This window comes from Trichogramma pretiosum, unplaced genomic scaffold (assembly GCF_000599845.2).
Source record: "Trichogramma pretiosum strain Unisexual culture from Peru unplaced genomic scaffold, Tpre_2.0 scaffold52, whole genome shotgun sequence".
In the NCBI taxonomy this organism is placed as follows: Eukaryota; Metazoa; Arthropoda; class Insecta; order Hymenoptera; family Trichogrammatidae; genus Trichogramma; species Trichogramma pretiosum.
In genome coordinates this window covers 1,147,665-1,169,024 of record NW_019641695.1, presented here as the reverse complement: position 1 = coordinate 1,169,024, position 21,360 = coordinate 1,147,665, and the positions used below count along the sequence as shown (strand labels likewise).

At 39.9% G+C, this 21,360-nt stretch overlaps 4 protein-coding genes across 8 annotated transcripts in view; 2 read left to right on the top strand and 2 right to left on the bottom strand.

Moving 5' to 3' along the window:
* Positions 1-5: 5 nt before the first annotated feature.
* LOC106650739 (GPI mannosyltransferase 2) lies at positions 6-2,051 on the bottom strand. 2 transcript variants are annotated; one of them, XM_023462023.1, is made up of 3 exons: positions 2,024-2,051; positions 1,635-1,934; positions 6-1,564 (listed from the first exon to the last, which is right to left on the bottom strand). In XM_023462023.1, exon 3 carries the CDS (start codon positions 1,536-1,538, stop codon positions 30-32), a length of 1,509 nt encoding a protein of 502 aa, XP_023317791.1. In that variant the 5' UTR covers positions 1,539-1,564; positions 1,635-1,934; positions 2,024-2,051; the 3' UTR covers positions 6-29. The 2 variants fall into 2 exon arrangements, with proteins under 2 accessions (XP_023317791.1, XP_014224409.1); XM_014368923.2 differs by lacking the exon at positions 2,024-2,051 and having other exon boundaries at positions 1,635-1,675; positions 1,765-2,007.
* A 103-nt stretch (positions 2,052-2,154) lies between these two features.
* LOC106650738 (BTB/POZ domain-containing protein 1-like) lies at positions 2,155-4,901 on the top strand. The gene is made up of 6 exons (XM_014368922.2): positions 2,155-2,792; positions 2,986-3,675; positions 3,738-3,897; positions 3,982-4,139; positions 4,213-4,447; positions 4,513-4,901. The coding sequence occupies exons 1-6, from the start codon at positions 2,515-2,517 to the stop codon at positions 4,672-4,674; spliced, it is 1,683 nt and encodes a 560-aa protein (XP_014224408.1). The 5' UTR covers positions 2,155-2,514; the 3' UTR covers positions 4,675-4,901.
* Positions 4,902-5,869: 968 nt separating this feature from the next.
* LOC106650740 overlaps positions 5,870-21,360 on the bottom strand; it is a 51,018-nt gene continuing 35,527 nt past the window's right edge. For 2 of the 4 annotated variants that reach the window (XM_014368924.2, XM_023462024.1), the window contains 4 exons: positions 13,805-14,277; positions 8,266-8,447; positions 7,843-8,179; positions 5,870-7,768 (listed from right to left, as the gene is read on the bottom strand). In XM_014368924.2, coding sequence (XP_014224410.1) covers positions 7,385-7,768; positions 7,843-8,179; positions 8,266-8,447; positions 13,805-13,837 — 936 coding nt within the window. In that variant the 5' untranslated portion in view covers positions 13,838-14,277 and the 3' untranslated portion in view covers positions 5,870-7,384. The other 2 variants (XM_014368925.2, XM_023462025.1) reach the window with 2 other exon arrangements.
* On the top strand, positions 14,496-17,014 carry LOC106650737 (SET and MYND domain-containing protein 4-like). Its single transcript, XM_014368920.2, has 5 exons — positions 14,496-15,020; positions 15,095-15,677; positions 15,760-16,037; positions 16,117-16,476; positions 16,546-17,014. Exons 1-5 carry the CDS (start codon positions 14,589-14,591, stop codon positions 16,819-16,821), a joined length of 1,929 nt encoding a protein of 642 aa, XP_014224406.1. The 5' UTR covers positions 14,496-14,588; the 3' UTR covers positions 16,822-17,014.

Below are 21,360 nucleotides of genomic sequence, written 5' to 3'. Positions count from 1 at the left end.
AATAGGATAAAGTTTTTTTAGCTATTCATTTATGTCCAAGGTAAAAAATTTGAAAACATGAAGCTGCCTAATATTGTATATCCTAAAAAGTAGCCAAAAATCAATTTTTCTTTGTATGAATATTCGTTCTGTGTTATAAAAAATACTTTCCACCTGGAATACATATTATCGTGACTTTCATATTCCAACTGTTTAGTACTTTTAGACAATTGAACTTTTTTCATAGTAGCTAAGGCACAATACCAATAAATGACTGGACTAGCGGAGCACAATAATCTTGTACTCACTTGAATATGAACAATAGAAATACAAACAATTGTTAAGAATAGCCCATGTACTATAAATACAAACATTTCCAAAGGGTATCTATTCTTTTCAGATTTTTGATTATCATTAGAGCCAGTAAAAAATTGTAGCGTAAAAAATTTTGATTTGTGTTCTTTGAAAAATTCATAACTGCAGTTTAAAAATATATATAAAATTGGTAAAGCTAACAAAAAATTTGGTATTTGCTTAAATTTATAGTATTTTAAGAAGCCAACATCCCAATATTTGCTTTGAATGTAAGAATATGATGATATTAAAGACAATGAAGGTTTTGACTGACACCATGTAAATTCATGTTCATCAATCAATAATAAATTATTGTTTTTTGCATATTCTTTTACATAAGATGGTACTTCACTAGCATTATTATCTGATTTACAAAAGTGTTCATAGTTATAAATTTGTAAATAATGTAATGGCAATATTGATAAAATAACTACTACAAATATTTGGATTAAACTTATCCATATGTGTCTAATACTAAAAAAAAGTGATCCTTTATTAGAATGATAATATTTTAATTCATTCTTGCAATTTGGTATGCTAGTGACCAATAAATTTCTGATCCATACGTATATTGGAAAACCTAAATTAATCAAACCATTAGATCTTACCAGACTGGAAAGACTCAAAGGTAAAAATACACATGGATTATTCTTAATACTTTCTAGCATAGTATAAAAAGTTAAATAAGCAAACATTGATTCAGTGTAAAGAGCAGTAAAAAATATACTGGCTGGATTTATACAAAACAGAATTGCAGCTCTGTATGCTATTTTGATATCTTTAAAGACAATAAGACTGAGATCATATAAAATCAATGATGCCTTGACAAAGCAAACAAAGTTTATTAGGAATCCTGAAATCACTATTGTGTTGCTATAATTTATTAATGGTGGCTCTATTTTCAACACATAAGCTGTGTATTTTACTAAAATTGGATAAAGAGGATAAAATGCAAGTGTATTTTCATATGTATATCCATATTTGGTAATGTGCACATAATACTGAGCATCCCATCTGGTTAAGCCACTAAACATAAAAAAAATTACTTTATCTAATTTATTATATTTTTCAATTGGGTCTATAGGACTATAAAAAGCATCTGCTGCGTGGTCTGGACATATAGCATTGAATGCAAGCTGCAGAATGAAGACAATCCCACGAGATAAAATAGCAAACCAAAATACTTTGTCTCTTGCACTGTACATCTTTCATTATTATATTATGCTGCTTCCTTAATTAGAAATGTCAAATTATTATTGTTCTTAATCAAAAGATTAATAAAGTTAGATTATATTGTTTACCTTTAATTCAAAAATAAGGTACCCACATTAACAAGCTTTTTCTGTAATTTGTAGGAATGAGAAACACTTTTACTTATTGAAGATCTGTATAATTTCATCATCTCAATAATTCAAAAATAATGGATCTTACATTCTTACAGTTCTATTAGACGATTCAGTTTAAATGTGTAGATTGATAACACCATATTTTTTTGGAAGTGTTTTTAAATTTCACATGCATGACACCTACTGATAGTACATAACATAATTTTCGTGACTCTCATCGTGACCGTGTACAGTTTCATGTTACTTTAAAATTTTCTTCATGAATAAAAAAAATTGAAAATTTAAATTTAGACACAATAATAGGTGCAACGCAGCAACTCACTTATTTTATCATTCGAGCTAACCTCAAGTACTAAGCGACGGCTGTCAAAGTTCGATTGAGACTATATGTATACTTCGTAGAGTAAATATTTTCATACCTAATGACTGTACCTATAGCATCAGCTGGTTTATAAATTTGTTCATAGCAGTATACTTGGATCCCTTACTCAGTTGTCACTCGAATTATCCTTAGACGTATTTTTTGGAGTCAATAACAATAAAAAGTTATAGAAAATCTCCAATGTGGTTAGTTTAATTTATTTTTACGTGTAGAAAGCTATGATTCTTGTAAAGAAAATTGAAATAATTAATAAAAATTATTAGTTTTATGTTACAATTAAGAGTTTCTGAAGTGAGCAATTTTTCGGTAGTTAACCATTGATTTGAATTATACTTTCGTCGTGTGTAACAAAATTTAAATAAAAAAAATATGCAGAGACGCTATTTTCGGAGAACTAGGTAGATAATAACTGTCTTTGGAAAATTTGTGCTGCGACCAAGGTTCTTTTGAAAAATGACATCAGAAGGTTCTCCTGCTAGTGTTTCTAATGCTGCCTTGAGGTTCCACAATTTGAGATTGAATCATGAGGAAAATGATGAAGGAGCTGTTGGTGGTATTGAAGCAGAAAATATTGAAACTGTCAATGATTCACCACAAAATATGCAACCAGCGGGTACAATTATGTTGAACATGGTTAGAAGAGCTTTGGAAGTATCTGATATAATTGAGGAAGAAGAACAAACTGCAACAAGTTCTAGAAATGCCATACCATCCACGTCAAATTATGATAAGTAAGTCTATATTTTCAATGAGTATTTTAAAGTATTGGTCATAATTTCTCAAATGATAATTAGTATCACTTTGTTAAAATCTATCAATAAATACAATACTAAAGTTTAGGCTTAGAAGCAAAAAATCTTAACAATCATATTAATAAATGTATTGTATATGTGTTAAATTTATAAATATTATATAAACTTCTAGTAGACCACCAAGTAATTCAAGCAATGTAGTCAGGCCAGAAGCTAGAGTGCGCACAAGTATTCCTGCTGAAAATGGTCTGACAAACTATTCGGTTTCTTCAACTGTCTATAACTGGCAAGGTAGCAAAGCTACCATGCGTGAACGTTTCACATTTCTATTTAATAATGAAATCCTGTCAGATGTGAAATTTAGAGTTGGCAGAGGCTCTCAGCAACGTGTTATCCCAGCACATAAACTAGTCTTATCATCTGGAAGTGCAGTGTTTGATGCCATGTTCAATGGGACTCTGGCCACATCATCCAATGAAATCGAAGTACCCGATGTTGAGCCTGAAACGTTTTTGGCTGTGCTACTGTTTCTTTACACGGATGAAATATCCATTAATCCTGATACCGTCATGACTACACTCTACACAGCGAAAAAATACGCAGTTTCTTCGCTGGAAAAGCATTGTGTAGATTACTTGAGAAGCAATCTCACAACAGATAACGCATTTTTACTTCTCGCTCAAGCCCGCTTGTTTGACGAGCCACAGCTAGCTGCCGTTTGCTTGGATACGATTGATAAGTTTACGACGGATGCTCTGAATGCCGATGGGTTTACCGATATTGACATCGATACTCTAATTACAGTTTTAGAACGCAATACACTCAGAGTTAGAGAATCGAAGATATTTCAAGCCGTTGTACGGTAAGAGCTCGTTTTAATTTTATAAATATTTGAATTTAATTTTTTGAAACTGTTTTATTCAGGTGGTCTGAAGCAGAATGCTCTAGACAACAGTTACCGGTCACTCCTGACAATCAAAGATCTGTCTTAGGCAGAGCCATCTCACTAGTCCGTTTTCCATTGATGTCAATGGAGGAATTCGCAAGTGGCCCAGCGCAAAGTGGGTTATTGACTGACAGAGAGGTAAAATACTCACCTTAAAATGTATTGATACTTGAATTGAATCAAACATCGATTTAACATAATACTAATCAAATATCATTTCAGATAGTTCAAATATTTTTGTACTTCACATTAAATCCAAAACCCCGAGTTGGCTTCGAAGCTATGCCTCGATGTCTCATGATGGGTAAAGAGCAGACAGTGTGTCGTTACCAACAGACTGAAAGTCGGTGGGGCTACAATGGCACAAGCGATCGAATTCGGTAAAAATAACACTTGTCTTTTGGGTGCTTACTTTGTTGAAAACTGTAAATCAATAATGAATAAATAACTTAGATTTAGCGTAGACCGAAGGATATTTTTGGTCGGTTACGGGGTCTACGGTAGCGTCTTTGGCCCAGCCGAATACGAAGTAATTATCGAATTGATTCACACAGCGTCCGGCAAAGTGATTGCAAAAAATAATACAAGTTTTAGCTGCGATGGATCGAATTATACTTACAGATTAATATTCAAAGAGCCAGTTGAAATTTTACCAAATACTGTTTACACCGCTTCGGTTACCTTTGACGTAAGCAGTGTCATTATTTAATTTTTTTCATGAAATCTTCAATAATTTTTTGGTCTGTGTTCTAGGGACCAGACTCGCATTACGGATCGAAAGGACAGCGAGTAGTTACTGTTGATTGTGGTCCAAAGCATGGAAAAGTGAAATTTTCATTTAATTATGAAGCGGGTGATAACAATGGTACATCGATAGAGGGTGGCCAAATACCGGAACTGATTTTTTATTTGTAAAAAACGTCACAAAATCTACCTTATGTGCACGATACAAAACATAACATTGTTTTACAAGAGATGCATTCCCATTTTATTAATCATCTCGAAGAAATTGTGTATTCTTATTATTTGTGATATTATATTCTTAATGTACCATTATGCTGTACCAAAATAATTAAAAAAAATCCCCTTATCTTTAGAATAAAAAAAAATCTAATTATGATAGGATTTGAAAGAGATTATAATCTGCGACAATTTATTTTTTTATTCACCATAAATATTTCACATGATTCAGTTTTATTTTCAAAAATCATTTTTTTTTGTAATGCACCGAGACTACGTAAAATAATAAAATACTCTGCTTGTATCATATATATGTACAGTGTTTACATATGATAGTACAGAAGCGGAAAATAACGGAAATAATATACCTGGAAGTAGGAAAAGTGGCATGCTTACACTATTTCATATATTGTTATTATTAAGAAAGAACAAAAGGTTATTTTGTACAAGTGACTTCACAATGAACAACTCTTGAATTAATTTCATTGGATTGTAATAGGTATTTTTGCTTCTGTACAATTACATTGACTTAATTGTTTGGCATTAATATATCGTTAAACAAATTTTTGGGCACTGAATTTGATTACGAAATAAAATACTTACATAAAGATCTAAATAAATTCATTTTGAAATATCGTACTCGCTCGGCTTTAAAAGATACTGCATATTCCAAGATTTTTTTTCAAAAATGATATGCTATGGTCGTGGAATTACTTGCAAGTAGTACAATCATTTGTATTATTTTAAATTAAAGTTTTTTTTATTGAAGTTTGTTGAAAATGAAAATTACATATTCATTTTAGTAATTTAATTTTTGAAACTTTTGTTTTAATTGGCATATGTAAGAAAGAACACCAATTAATAAAGCTTTGCAATAATTTTTTCGGCAAATTACATTTTGTTTCCGGCGAGTCCATGTTTTTTTTCAAAAGACGCTGCAATAAGAATACGTATCCAGGCCTACAACATATTATAATAAATAATATATGGCTATACATTTATATCCTATGTTAAGTTCAACTTAGACCTATAGATAAAAATAAAATAAAAAAAAATTTAACTAAATGAAGAATTCAAATAATAAAAAAAAGCTACAAGCTAAAATTGATTTGTTTTGGCGCATGGAGAAAATAATTTTTTCTCTACCGCATCGTGATTACGCATTTATTACATTAATAATTTTTCTATATAATTTTATAACATATAAGACTAGTTTTTGAGATTTACAAAAATGGTACAAATTAAATTAAAAATTAACTATTAGTTGTTACTTTAAAAAATACATTTTATACATTGACGTCTATACTCTAATACAAAACAGATAAATTGCTCCTAATTTTACTGTATGTTATGATTTGAAAATTAATAATGTTTTAAATTATGGTAAATTGTTTAATGAAAATACATCATAATAAATTTGAAATTAATTTGAATTTTACAATAGAATGCACGAAAATACATTTAATTTGACGAAAGTTTTTATCTCGTGAATTAATACAAATGTTCGATAGAAATAGTAATGGTTATTATTATAATAATAATTATAATAAGAATAATTAGAATAATTATGATAATAATTATAATAATATCGTATATAACTAAATAATTTCCTTCCACGCACCAAAAATCGTTATTCAAAAGATAAATATATGTAAAACGACGTTACAGAGTATCATGTTATTGCCTGCAAAGCTTTTAATAAAAATTAATCATGCATACTTGCACACACGGAAACGAACAAAGAATGTCAGCTGCTTCCACAAACTAATTTTGGTAAATAAAACACTGGCCGTTTATACAATTTCTGATTAAAAATTCATCGTAGTATTCATCAATAAAGCATATAATAAAATATATAAGCTTAATATTTGATAAGATGTAATGCATGCATCATCGTCATATGTAGTCCTTAGATAAAAACAGATTATAATGAAAATCTCAAAACTATAATAATTAAATAAAATGATCGTGGTTGCACGAGCAATAAAAGTAAGGTAAAGAAACGTATATAAATATATCATAATCGGCTGGAATGTGTCGATCGACGAAAACACACGACGCGAAATCATCTTTGCACTAAAGGGATGGCATTATTGCGAATGCGTCGGAAAATGGGGAAGCGTTTATGCATCGTACCTGCAGTTGGTGTCAAACCCGAATTTTTGCGTGTTTCCATTATGCGTTTAATCTTTGTTCAACATCAACAACTTTTTAAAACAAGAATTTTAATGATCATCACGAGCACGCGCAGCTTGATAGTGTACTACACATTGATAAGCATACATAATACAAGCATATAAATGTGCATATGAATTAACAATTATTAACGGTAATAAAATAATGATTCAAAAGAGAATCAAAATAAAATTAAAAAATATGCATCTAATAATGATGTAGTACAGTACGTTTACCTTGCAGTAAGTAGTAATAATTGCTATAAGAATTATCCCGAGTTAAACTAGAAGTAATGTAAATGAACAAAGTAAAATAGCAAGTTTACTAAAGAAAAAAGAAGGAGGCGCGCGGCGCTAAGTGACAACGGAGTCATTATCATTCCGAGAAAGAGCAAACGATCGATCGAAACGAATGGAGTAGTAGTTGCAGTGGTAGCAGCAGCAGTAGCGGACAAGGGCGATACTCTTCGTTCGGCATCAGCAGCGTGTCGTCACACGAGCTCGAAGCTGTCGCTGCTGCTCTCGTTGCTGTTGTTGCTGTTGTTGCTAGTGCCCCCACTGACGTTCTCGATGCTCGTCGCCGGCAGGAAGCTCGCGTTATGGTGATGATGGTGATGAGTGTGAGGGGGTATGCGCGCCGAGAGCAGCCGAGTCCGATTGCTCGGAGCGGAGCTGAGCACTCGGCTCTTCTTCAGCTTCATCGCGGCGGTCTTGCGCTTCCTCGGCTTGGGGTATATTTCGCAGCTGCAGCCGCTGCGCACTTTGATGTAGTCGAGGGCCCAGGGCGTCGTGCCGACGGGGAAGCCTTGGAATCGGTATTGCTCGGCGCTGCCGTGCTGGTGATGGTTGTGCCTCACTCGCGGCTCCTCGTCCTCCTGTTGATACAATTTTACAAATCAACGCTTCCAATTGGAACGCGAGAGAAAAGAAGAGCAAACGAATGATTTACCTTGCTGTGAGCGTTGCTCTTGATAATAGCGTAGACGAAGGTGAACTTTTGCACGCAGCGCGACTGGGGTGCCAGCTTGCGGTCGATGAAGCGGCAGGGCTTGTCGAGGAACTCCTCCTTGCAGGACACCTCGTAGAATCGCTGCTTGTTCTCCTTGTGCCTGTAGAGCTCGACGTACATGTTGTTCTGGTTGATGCCGCCCGCGGGCTCGATCATCTCCATGACCGTCGGACAGCAGTCGACCGGGTTCTCGTTCGCCCCGCTCTCCAGCCTGATGAGCTCCTGCATTTCCGGATAAGACAGCCGCCTCGTCGTCGACTCTTCCAGCGACATCGTCCTGTCGAATAAACGAGCCAACATCCCGGTCAAACTCATCGGCCTCTGACCAATTTCAGAATTCACCTAGAAGAAATGCATCCTTACCACCGATTGCTGTAGTGCTCTCCAAAATGAGGCTCCCTGCTGTTGCCGCTGTTGCCGCTGTTGCTGCTGCTGCTACTGCTGCTACTACTGCTGCTGATGGGTTTGTGCGTTAATGATTCTGTCGTGTCGTTGCTGGCAGCAACCAAAAGCCGCGTGCTAAGTACTGCGGTCAGCCAAACCACCTGTCGATACCATGTCAATCATTATACGACCAGATGCATTACTCTTAAAAATTTATCTATATATTTTTATATTACTGTCTACTTCGATTTACTTTTCATTTTTACTTTTCCTTTCTTTTCTCATAGATTTTTTTAATGTGTCGTCAAATTATAACTACTGTACAAAGAAACTAATTCATTGGCAAAAAATTTTCTCCTAAAAATGATACTTCTTATTAATATTTATGCAATAGTATAGCGCAAATTGCCTCATTTTTTGATATAAAACATCATATTTTTTATGTAAGCATTTGTGGCAGCTACTATTGCATAAAATTGTATGTGAAACGCGCGCCTGCATATTTATTATTGATTTTATACAAATTGAATGTCACTGACTTACAAGAGAAAAATTTTAAATTTTACCTTCAATGAGAACACTAAATGTTTTTTTCAAAATCATTATTACTTGATACATTATAATTTTTCAATTGAAGCTTGTGCGAGAAAAAAATTACATGTATTATACGTTTTATAACACATTAAAGCAATCTAAGAGATAAGAGCGAGAAAAGGAGTGAAAAATAAAAATAAATTAAGGAACACTAATAGATATAGATGAGTGTTAAGGTTAGTGTGAATTCGACGACGAGAAAATGTCTCGGCAGAGACTTGCGAAAATCTGCCGAGCTGATCGAGCCGTTACTTCCTACGCGATTTTTTCCAAAACTGCAATGCGCCATCGCGACGATGATGTGCAACTCTCTGCAGTTTATAATACTCCGTATAATAAAATAAACCTGCCGAGGATGACGACGACGACGACGACGACGAAAGGTAGATCGCTTATAATCTTTATGCAAATGAAGCCTACAGGCGCCGCTATATTATGCGTACTCGAGAGACCGCGCGACTCTGCACAAGTGTTCGTATGTAATAAACGCACGTATATACATTTGTACATCTAGGGACAATCCATTAAACCTGTTGAAGGTATTATATGTTTATGTACCTCTCTCTGTCCGATTCTCGCTCTCTCTCTCTCTCTCTCTCTCTCTGTCTCATAGGCACGCACACGTGTGCTATACAGCTCTTTTTCGCCATTTAATTGAGTTGCGTACACGAAGCAATACACTGCCTCAACAACATATTATATTCATAAGGTATATGTGCCACCCACGCGCACGAGTACGCAATAAACAAAAAGCCATTTTGATTACACTACGCGTCACGCTCAAACAATCCGAGTTTGGTGAGCGTTAGACATTTTTGTCGCGACTTTTTATTTCATTCTCTTTATTTTTATATAAAAGTGATAGTATTCTACGTCTATTTTTGACATATCGTTTGCCTCAACATTTCCGCGCTGATGAATTTTTTAAATCTCGTACTTGCAAATGTCAACTTGAAAATAATATTTATGCGAATGAATGTTACGAATGATAGCTTTGGGAGAAGTGCAATTGAACTAGCCAAAACTCATTTCTGTATTGATTGATCTATTTCATTGATAATACGTAAAAGAAGCGATAAAACTTTTCTTGTTATTTTTTTGATATTTTGCACCGTTGAGTGCAAGTAAGAGGAGCTAAAAGAGCGATGATTCTTGAGTTGAAAATGGTTGTATTATTGAAGAGCGCAGGCAAGATTACAGAGTAAGTAGCGCGAGTACGTCCCGTGCGCGCTCGCTTATTTATACAGCGACGTTAATACCTCGGCTCGGGAACTCGCATTTCGATGGGTACAGTCGGTAAATCTGGGGCCCATTATGTCTTTGCGAGTCGCGCAAAAAGAAACTGGCGCCGAGCGTAAGCAGCTTTCGACGTCGAAACTGCTCGATTTCATCCGCGCGACTCGCGCTTATATTATATTATAAAGTATATCCTATGATAAATATATATACAGTGCTTGCTGGGTAAAGCAATCAAGGACTGCAACTGCAAAGTCCAGCAATGGTCTGCTTAACCTGATTAAATGGCTCGGATTATAAAGTCGACCTGTCGCACTTTGGCGCTTGTCCCTATAGACGCTCGTAATATATTATGTCGGCCGTCTATTTAAGCTCGTCGAAGGACGCGCGCATACGTCCACATGCGTATAACATAAGAATCGCGATCGGGCAGCGTCGAAAAAGACGATTTCCGAGTCGTTGAACGATAAGTACACGAGCTTGCGCGCATATACGTGTGCCTTGTTTCCCGAGTGCACGGCTGCTGCATACAAATAACTATAAATGCAATGATCGGTATAGCGGCGCCTCGTCTCAAACACACACGTATATCGCGACGAGAAAGTTTAACGACGTGCTAATGGCCGGGTTAAACGCTCGGCGCGGAATCTTATCGGGCGCAGAAGCGCAGGCAGGGCACAGAGCACATATCGGAACGATTCGACGAAGCGCTCTCATCGCGGATGTAATAAAGGTGCAGGCCGGGATTCTCATGCGGATATTTCGTGGCGACAATGGACGCCGACTTTTATTTACGGTCGAGCGACACCGAGCCGATTCTCCGTATCACATAGCTGGCAGCTCGCGAATCCTTTCCATATTTCACAAATCTAAATGCATATCGCACTCGGCTGCTTTTTCCTTCGCTCCGTTGTCATCGGGTCTGTGTGCAGGGCTCGGATCGAGCCTACTGTATACGCGTCGAGCTGCCGAGGAGTAGCGCGCCCAAATCAGCTGCATAATTTATACGCGCGTATACGAGAGACGTTCGGGGCGGCCGGAAAGGCGCGCTCGACCGCGATCGGTATAGACGCGCCAGCCGAGTGATCGATGCGGTCTTCATGCAAATTTTCCTGCTCGTGGCCACTGCTCCGCAGCGACGATCTATGCACTCGAACGGAGCCTGTTATGTAAACCCCCGCGCTCGGCGTCGCGATCGCCGCTTGCACGGACCTATTCCACGTGTGGTTGCTCTATCAACCTTATTTTATCGTTATTATTATTATTTTTATAATTATTAAAAAAAGACTTTTTAAAAAACGTACATCTTGCGCCGTGGCAAAGTTTCCACTGTCCAGCACTGCTTGGCTCTACGATTCATAATGTTAATGCTAAATTAAACGATTAGACGCGTGGCTAGAGACTAAGGATTAATGACGCGCTAATTAACCCACATTGAGACGTGTTAAACCAATTAAGACGTTTTTAAGCTCCGGTCTAATAGTCGCAGTTTTTGTTTTCCTTCGTTTCTTTATCTTTTTTTTCATTATCCCTGCAAATGACAACAACGTTGTTTTGCTACGCTCGCGTTCGCTCGTATTAGTTATTATTTTAATACCCTCGGATGAATGTCCATTATATGATATAGTCATCCCATCGCGGTGACCTGTTCGCAGACGCCATCTTGGCATAATTTTTCATAAAAGGGTCAAACGATAAGGCTGCAAGACGAATTTAAGCACTTTAGAAATTGTTTAGGCGCGCGATCGGACTCGCGAAACGAGGAAATTGGTTCATTTGGATGCTGCACACCAATCAATTGCGACTCGCCAACCGAGAAAGTTGGAACAAGTTTCGATTATGACTATAATCATCGGACTTGAAGAAAAAATGACATTAGAATCGACTGCGGCATTTGTAGTAGGAGCGTATTACAGCAAGGTGAGCTTATGCTATAAATGCACCTCGTAAGCCTCCGAGTCGAGATATTTCAATTGCAGCACCGGAGTCGCATAAATATCGATGCCGATGATTGATAAGACACAGAAATACTTGATTTACCAGACGATGATTTATAAATATATCATTTATTTGACAATGTAAGCGGCTTTGAAGCTCGTTGAAATTACACGCGAATTACGTGCGCCAGTTGCCATTCATACACGATCGTTTCACTTTACACCTGCGGTACCAAATACTTTTTAAAACATAATGCGATACACGCATCTTCGAGCTTCATCGAGCCTTATTGCCGATTGCAACCTCCGTTGCGCAAACATATACGCATATATTTATAAATGCGCGTAATTTATAAATAATTAATCAAACTCGAACGATCTAGATAATATACGTTACGCCTTACATATCCGACGCCTGCTTGATTGCATTTTAATAAAATAATACCAATTGCTAGGTGTAGTTGATCCGCCTCTCGCTAATTAATTAACCTTAATATTGCCCAACGTGCTTCATTCGAAGCAAACGAGAAATCGTACAGAGGAAATCAATTGACGGTTGCTCGAGTAATTTTTTCCTCTGTCGAGGATCGTTTTGCAACGAATTTAAATCGGCCGTGTAATCGCTCCACACAGACAATAATCTATCTAAGCATATATACATGTATACTCGCGACTTTGGCTAGCTTAAAGGTAAACATGAGCGATCTACTTGCGTTTACCTTAGGCAACCCGACGCTCCATCGCGAACCAAGTGTATTTGTATATATATTTACACGAAAGCCGAATTTCACCGTAGCGGAAAGCAGAGCTGAACGGTCTACAAGACTTTTTGTTTTGCCGAGTATAAATTCAATGATAAACTTGAAACGTTAAAAGGCAGAAATAGTTTGGTTTTCTTGAGCGGTAGCCTGGTGGCCTTTTATGTTTTTTCCTCGAGTCGCGTAGCTGGAGAAGCATTTCACCAAGTTATGAATTTATAGAGATTTCCGTTGCACGAGTTCGATATGCCGAGCTGATTTACAAAGCTGGGCTGCGCAAAGAGCGCACGGCACGACCGCCACGAGAGGCCGAGATTTTGAAGAATCCGCGCGGAGCAATTGAAAAACTCGGTGTGCCCGTCGAGCGATATCAAAAAGCTTAAGTGGTTATTCCGGTCTCTGTCGTGGCTCGAAAAATATATCATCGGCACATTGCCCGTCTATATCTGCTCTGCGCGTCGAGTTTGCCGATCCAGTCGCGGGGTTTTAGACAATTTTTTCTTCCCTTTTGTTTTTGTTCATAATCTTTCTAAGAAATGTAGCCGCAGGATTGAAAGTATGCTTGCGTCGAGCGTGGGGGCTACATATTCATGCGTATCCTAATTGTAGCCTCGCGGTGTGGTCCGAAACGGTCGAGTGAAAATTTCGAGGGCACTCGCATAATCTGCGCCAATACGATTAGGACGCCCGAGTTTGGAAAATATGTCAGCTGAAAGGGCCGAGCGAATCGAGCCAAGTATCATTTTAAGCGTGGCGAGCTTGCGAGAACGCCTCCAATGGCGGCGATTTAATTCGTCAAAGCGTCGGACTTTGTCGATGACGATCCGCGAGCCGATTCGTCCACCGTGCGAGCATAGGTTTCGTACAGGCGAACTCGAGTCTCGAGCGATGGCGTCGCACAGCAGTGGGATACAAAGGCACTCGGATTCGGATGGTCGATCGCTCGCAGTGATCACGCAAACAACAACAACAACAACACGAAAAAGAGCTTACCGCGACGAGTGCGCCGAAAGCTTCAATTCGCATAGTAGCTGGCCAGGCCAGCGGTAAGGCCTCTGCTCGGGTCGCTCGCGCTTGGATCGTTCGGAGAGATGACGATCCGGTGCGCGAGCGCTCTTTACTCTCGCTCCAATGGGCACCTCCTCTCGTGGCTCCTGTTCGCGAGCGCAGCGACGACCTCGGTCCCGCGTTCCTGCTCGTGCTCGGCGTTTTGCGCGACGGCTCCTTGGACGATGCCAAGCTCCTCCTCGGCTAAGCTCCGAGAGTCGCTCGCTGTGAGTCGTTGGCTCCTCAGGCCCGGCTGATCGCTGCGAGCGATCGGTAGCAGTGGCGACTCGACGAGCTGCTGCCGTCTCGACGGAGGACGAGTCCACCTGGACCGATGACGTTGAATTCGTTGGCGTAGTGGCGCGTGCGCCCGATTACGCGTGACATCTCGCCAACAGCTCTGCGCCAAGCTCGATTATCTGCAACATTCGACAAAATAATAATAATAATTCAGCGCATATTTGCTTTATTATGTTATAGTTTTTGCGATCGTAACAATATACAATAACGAGCATTCTCTTGGTCACGAGATTACCTTACGAATCTGTTGACTATAGCCCTACCAATGTTATTTGAATGATCGATACGACGAAACGTAACGTCTCGAGTTTCGATTATATAAATATTTACGCTCAGTCGGCGAGTCGAACGAGCCTACAGCAGAGCTTATAACTGTCACGAGTGTTTTTTAGTTTTATCAACCTCGAGCGATCACTTTTATTACTTGACCATGGAAATCGAGCGCGAAAGAGAGCTGATAACCGCCGAACTGCAAAAAAGCTACGCTCGAATCTTTGCAAAGTCAAAGCCATGTCACGTTCAAGCCAAGTCCGAGATCAGAGCTCAGAGAAGCTTCGATAAAGCCAAGAAATTGTATAACAAAATCAAAGACGATACGATGCTCAAGTTTTCGGCCTGGCAGCAGAAAGTTTACAATCATCTGGGCATGGCACTAGCGGCAGCGCCAATTCTCTCGACTCTACAAAGGGACATTTTCGTCTACCGCATCAACGTGAATTTCAAGTTCCAACAATACTTGGACTCTATGAGAGACATCAAATACGTGAAGAAGCACTTTGATCAATTCCTACTGGACGAGGCGTTTAAAAAGGAGTTTTCAGAGTTGGAAAAGAAAATCGCACTCGTCTACTACGACAGCTATGTAAGTGCACGAGCAGCAATGAATTTCTCTAAAAATGGCCAAGCCGACTAACGCGAGACGCTCGACTTTCACAGCTTTTACAAGAGAACCAGAACGTGGACAACTTGCCACCCTTGGAGGTGCGCCAGCAGCGCGCGATAGACTACATCGACACGAAGCTGCGGGTAAAGGACGACGCCTGCCCGAGCTACGAGTGGGACACGATCGAGGCCATGTCCTTGAAGGACCACCGGGAAAACGTGTACCTCGGCTTCGACCTGCGCTACGGGCGTCATTTGCTGGCGGCCCGCGACATCCAGCCCGGCGAGGTCGTCCTCGTGGACACGCCCTACGCCTACTCGCCCGCCAATTATCGCTTTTACGTTTGCAGCTACTGCATGAAAATCAGCAGGTGCTGCGTCGCTTGCAACGGCTGCGACCAAGTGGTCTATTGCTCGGAAAGGTGCAGCAACTGGGCTTGGGACGCTTATCACGATGTCGAGTGCCAATTGAAGCCCGCTTACGTGAGGGTCCTGGAATTTTTGAAGCTACCGTCGGCGCCGTCTAATTTCACGTGGGATACGCTCGCCATCAGAGGATTGATCAAGGCTTGCAGGCAATCGACCGTAGACATGAGGGAGTTCATCGATCGATTGGAGAAGGTCGATTACGAAGTGGGTAAGTGTCGGAGCCTTGCCGAGGGCCAGAATCGCCCTGCCCGAAAAATGTCATAGCAAACATCTTTCTTTCGTGGGCGCAGATAACTGTAAGAAGGGCTGCCGTCCGGACGGCAAATTCGATTCCAAGGACTTTCATAGCTACTTCAGCTTGAGGAGCAACGTCAAGGACGGCGAGCTCAAGAGCATCGTGACCTTTAGCACGATTGCCCTCTTGTGTTTGGCCAAATTCACGACCTTCCTCACGGACGTAACCGGCTTGCGATGCGAAACGACCAAATTACGAGACTATCCCGACGTCGTGAACCTCGGCGCTATTCTACTGAGACTGGCCAAAGTCAACAGATACCACGCTCACAACGTAAGAATCGCAATGGCTACATCGGATAGCGCATGCTAGTCTCCGCATAGACGAATCAATTATTTTCCCTTTGCTTCAGGTGATCAACCCCATCCACTGGTGCAAAAACAGCCTCAAAAAGCCCTATTACTGCTCAGACAGTTACAAGTGCTCGTACGGCCAGATGATCGCTCCCCTCGCCAGTTTGGTAAATCACGATTGCGACCCTAACGTTAGAAAAGTCTTCACCTACAACAAAAAAGTCATGTTCTACGCCGTCAAAGCCATTGAGAAGCACAGTCAGATATTCGATTGTTACTACAATTATTCTTACTTGCAATGCTGCGAAATGAGCGAGCGGCAAAAATTTCTGCGCTCCAACTATGACTTGGATTGTAATTGCGATGCCTGCCAGAGACTCGAGGACCTTTGGTACCCCTTATCGTGTGGCGACGCTTGGGTAAATTTCTACACGTAAAATAATTCCACGCTTATGTTTCATTTTTTTCTCCCTCTCACATATTCACAGGATTTTTTCTCCAATTGCGAAACTTCTATGAAGGAGAGTAAAATTTTATCTCAATATTTTCATTTTATCAATTTAATCGATGAAGAGTCGGTCAGACTGAACGATAATGTCAAAGTATCGTTGGCAGAGGCTGTGCTTGAGTTGGACGATAGTAACATAGGTGTTACTTCCAAAGTCAGGGCCAAAATAGTCTATACAATGATGAAATATTTCGAACAAAAATATGGATACAGACAAGTTGGAAAGCCATACGATTTGGATGAAGTTCAGTGTTAGCTTCGTAACGATACTAAGATGTACACACCCAAACGTTATACTACACATAGCCGCTAACACTGCTGTGTTTTTTGTTCCTCTGTATAAATATTTAAACGTGTAAAAATTTCATCACAATCATATACATACGACAAAATATGTAACAATAAAAGTAAACCTGAAATCCCAATGAATCAGGTGATTTAGAGTTGAATGTCGATTTATTTATTTTTCATCGCCAACTACAGTAAATCGTTTTCAGATTTCTGGACTCGCACTACTTGATATGCAGAGCAGAGCTTGATCTTCATTCGCAGTTGCCCATGTATTTATATGCATGCAATTTCGCAGGGAAAAGAAGAGAAGCTCGCGTGCTCGAATGAATGATTCATTTGCTTGGCGTATCGTCCTCCCCATCGAGAATATATTTATATTTTCATTATTTCCTACTGGTCTCTTTGGCGAGCGGGTAACGTTCGGGCTTGCTCGCGAGTTTTGCACGTCGCACGTTTCACGCGGTCTCGAGCCTGGCGCATACAGACCTGTCTGACCCAATTCTTTATTGATCTACTTAAAAGCGCCCGAGGAATATCTTTGATTCGAGTGCAAATGAAAAAAAGAAAAACAACAACAAAGAACAAAGTCGAGGGAGAGAGAGACGCGTTTTGCTTTCGAAGCTACACTCGTCCCGCATCGGGGTTTTTTCTCACCGAAATTCAACGCAAATTATCCCATTATCACTTTTTCGGTTTCACTGGGCAGCGCGAATGAAATGCGGTATACGAGCTCGGCACGTTATAATTTTATATCGGAGTGCCGAGTGCCGATCGCTACCGCGCGCGCTGCTACTACTGCAAATATATACATATACTTGTATAATGTACGGGAACTTTGAAGTGAATTTAAAAGGGCCGGTGTAAACGAGCTGATGGAAATGCCGTAAATCAGCGAGAAGCTCGACCCGATCCGGTCCGTATGAAGCTGTTGCAGGCTGTGTTTTCGTGCGATCGCCCACACACCTAACTGATCCTTAACTCGAGCCCGTAATTCAAAGGGAGTGCCTCGGTTTTACGTTATAGGCGTAGCATCTCAAAAGTCATTTGGCTGATCGCGAATTGGATTCGACCATCGCCCGGCTCGTTCTCTCCCTTTTGCTGACAAAGGCGAGACAAATTGTTACGAATCGATAGCTCGAGAGCAATTGAAACGACTCTGTATAGCGGGGCGCCAGTATAATTCGAGTCATTCGATTGGGAAAAAAAGCTGGCCTGGCACTCGAAATGGCTTTTAATAGTTTACCACTCACGCGAACTCAAAGTTCACTCGGTAAATTGTGTGTCCAGGCTGCAATTAAAGCGGAAGTTTTGAAGGTCTTAAGTATGCGATACGATATATGTAACTCGATATAATATACGAGTTTATCGTACATAGATAAGCGCGCATATGTACGCGTCTGCGCGAGCTGAAAGAAGAGGAAGCGGAGCCGATCGTTTGCACGCAGCATGTATGCCTGTAATGGAGATGTATATTCTCCGATGCTTCACGGGTAATTCACGCACGCGCACGTATCGATAGTCCATCATTATTTTATTAGCGCATTAATCAACAGGTTAACCGGCTGATGATGACGACGAGGACGATGATTATGTATCCACGTATGCTCAAAGAGAGAGAGAGTAAAAAGGGGCGTTTCTCCACTCAATCAGCCAAGTGCTGCGAATGTATAGACAAGTGGGAGGTGCTTACCGCTTTCATCAAGCTATATTATTGACCGACAATTTATCCGACGCGACTCGTAACTTTTTCATCGCTAAAGTATTCTTTTTTTCTATTCTTTTCTTCTTTTTCAATCGTACTATCAAAGACTTGGATCTGTGTCTTCTGGTAAGCAAGCTATCGAGCTGAAATCAATGGTGTATTAGCTTGTAGTGTGGTCATCATTAATCTTTTAAATTATTTTAACTCCATCTTCAATAAGTTGACTGTGTACTTTAATGTTACACTCGAGTGAGAGTACGATGTTCATAACATCGTTTATAAGTTTAAAAATACAACTGCGTGACCTCGTGAACTTTTGAATGAAGTAATTCTTTCAAGTGTAATCTCGATGAGTAATGATGGCGATTGTCAGATTTATTATAGCTGATCATCCCAAGAGGTTTTTCGTGCATTATGGTGAAAAACATTGCCCGATAATGGCTACTATCAAAATCGAAAAACAAGCGGAATCAAAAATTCGGGTCAAATGCACTTTTGGCCGGTCTTTGCCATGCGAATGTAGCGCAGCTTGTGCTTTGAAGCATTTCAATGTATTGTGCGCAGCATATACATGCCATAAGAAGCACACGCAAAACCCGTAAAACTTGTCGAGTCGCACAATGAAGTGCATGCATGGATCGACTTCTACGAAAAAAGCCACACGCATGGCAGCTCAAAGTACACCCGCTTGAAAGAGTGTCAGCCGCGGGTGCGAAAAAATTACGTAATCCCGTGATTTAAGATGAAAGGTCCTATAAAGTAAAATAAATTTATTCCGCGTGCAAAAAATAAAGCAACGATCACGCTTTCGCACGGCGAACCAAAAAACCGGAATACCGTAGTCGCATGGTGGAGTGATTGAAAGAGAGAGAAAGAGAGAGAAGACGAAGAAGAAAAAGAAGAAGAGCTGCGCGTCCAAGTATTCGCAGGACTGGATTAAGATATCTGCTTTGAGCTCGCGACCTCCTCCTCCTCCTTCTGTGGCTCGGGAAGAAGCGCATGCACATCTATCTGGAGGCACAGAAATTAACTCGTAAAGAATGAAATGTTCCTTTATAACATCGCTGCTGATGCTGCTCCTGGGCTGCCACGGTAGGCCATTCATGAAATCGTTGCACGACCGCACGCACTCTCGGCTCGCAACTCGATATCTCTCGGCCGAAGCGCGTGGACGACTTTGATACTCGCATAGGTAGGTACAGCCAGAGAAACAGAGAGAGAGAGAGAGAGAAAGAAAATGAAGATTACCGCTCGAGGCTGTGCAGGAGGCAGATTGCATCGACGCAGAAAAGAGAGTAAAAAACTCGATCGGTGTAATGAATTTTCAGCCTACTACTACAGCTAGCTTCATTTATATTACATATTTATTCACCTCTCGCACATATGTATATTTCTCAAACGATCGTTATTATGAAAACTTTGTACCCATAATAACTGGTTATGAGCGAAATTTTACCGACTCGATAACGGTTTGCGATTTTTTTTTCCATCTAATTGGCCGAATCGTCGTTCAATTTTCTCGATGATCTCAACTATAGTTAATAATAGCAGTTACAGGAATTTCCGATGAAAAGCAGGCATATTTACTGTCGCGGTGTTTCCAGGGCAGCGCGTCAACGTTGGCAGGTGTGCATCAACCAAAAGAAAATCCAAAATTCGTACCCTCGACTCGTTACAATGAGTTATTAATTGTGGTTTGATTTTTTGTCGCGCGGCCGATATTTATACGATTGTTTTCAAAGCGCGGCCCGTAGCTGCTAACGGCGACTTTCACCGGCTCGCAAATTTCATTTATAATATATTTATCCGTATCGAGCGATGAAAATGCCACGGCAACAGCTGCAGCCCGCGCGACAGCTGATTTACGTACGCGCAGGTACTTTTTGTTAATTGTACTTGATTTAAAAGGCGAATATCACTTCTCGAATGATTAAGTGTGCAAGTGCGGAGCTCGCTATTGCTTAGGCCAGATACCTTATGCTACCAAGACACGGACGCAGAAAGCGAGAAAGACTTTGCTATATTGCTGCATTGGCAGCAATCATAATAGATAACTTTCGCCAACACATACGCATTTATAAAGCTTTTAGATTCGTAAATGAGTACGTGGCAGGCAGAGTCGTCGCGTCTACTTTCACTGCGTCTGGTCAATTAAACTTTTATCATATACATGCATATTTACCGAGTAAGCGCACAATATTTGCAACAATGTTTTTTTTTCTCATCCTCGGGCAATTCGCGGAGAAAAAAGCATCACCAAATAAAGTAACAACGTGACTGCATTTGCATTAATTGCGTTACACTTCGCGGTGAAGAGACTACTGCACGAGAAGAAAAATACAGTCTTTTTCGACGAGTTTTTTTTATAAATCGATCAAGCTCTCGTGTTTCAGCGCACATTAGCCGCACGACGAAACAACTCAATTATCTCTATAACAAGGCCACACACGGCTGCTGTGCAGTATATTTGCAAGAAAAAATTAATAAACACCCGCTGCGAGAGATGAAATCGATATGCCGCGCGTCGCTGTTGCTGCTGCCAAGGCATGAGCTCCTTTCAGAAAGCCTCTATTTTAGCGTTAAAATGACGACAAAAACCGGATATGCTGCACGCATTTCATGCGCTATAATCATATTCTCACGATATTCGCACTCGTTTTCTAGCTCCTAAAAATTGTTGATACACTGAACAATATTTAAATCAATAAGTAGCGTATTTTAATGTTTACCTCTCAATAAAGAGATCAGATTTTCACAATAATTTCCTTTACTAAAACTTTATTTTTTAACTCTTATCTCACT

Coding starts and splice junctions, on each gene's coding strand:
- LOC106650739 (XM_023462023.1), bottom strand. CDS start 1,538: ATGTACAGTGCAAGAGACAAAGTATTTTGGTTTGCTATTTTATCTCGT.
- LOC106650738 (XM_014368922.2), top strand. CDS start 2,515: ATGACATCAGAAGGTTCTCCTGCTAGTGTTTCTAATGCTGCCTTGAGG. Junction 2,793..2,985: donor TCCACGTCAAATTATGATAA/GTAAGTCTATAT, acceptor ATAAACTTCTAG/TAGACCACCAAGTAATTCAA. Junction 4,448..4,512: donor CCGCTTCGGTTACCTTTGAC/GTAAGCAGTGTC, acceptor TCTGTGTTCTAG/GGACCAGACTCGCATTACGG.
- LOC106650737 (XM_014368920.2), top strand. CDS start 14,589: ATGGAAATCGAGCGCGAAAGAGAGCTGATAACCGCCGAACTGCAAAAA. Junction 15,021..15,094: donor TCGTCTACTACGACAGCTAT/GTAAGTGCACGA, acceptor CGACTTTCACAG/CTTTTACAAGAGAACCAGAA. Junction 16,477..16,545: donor TATCGTGTGGCGACGCTTGG/GTAAATTTCTAC, acceptor ACATATTCACAG/GATTTTTTCTCCAATTGCGA.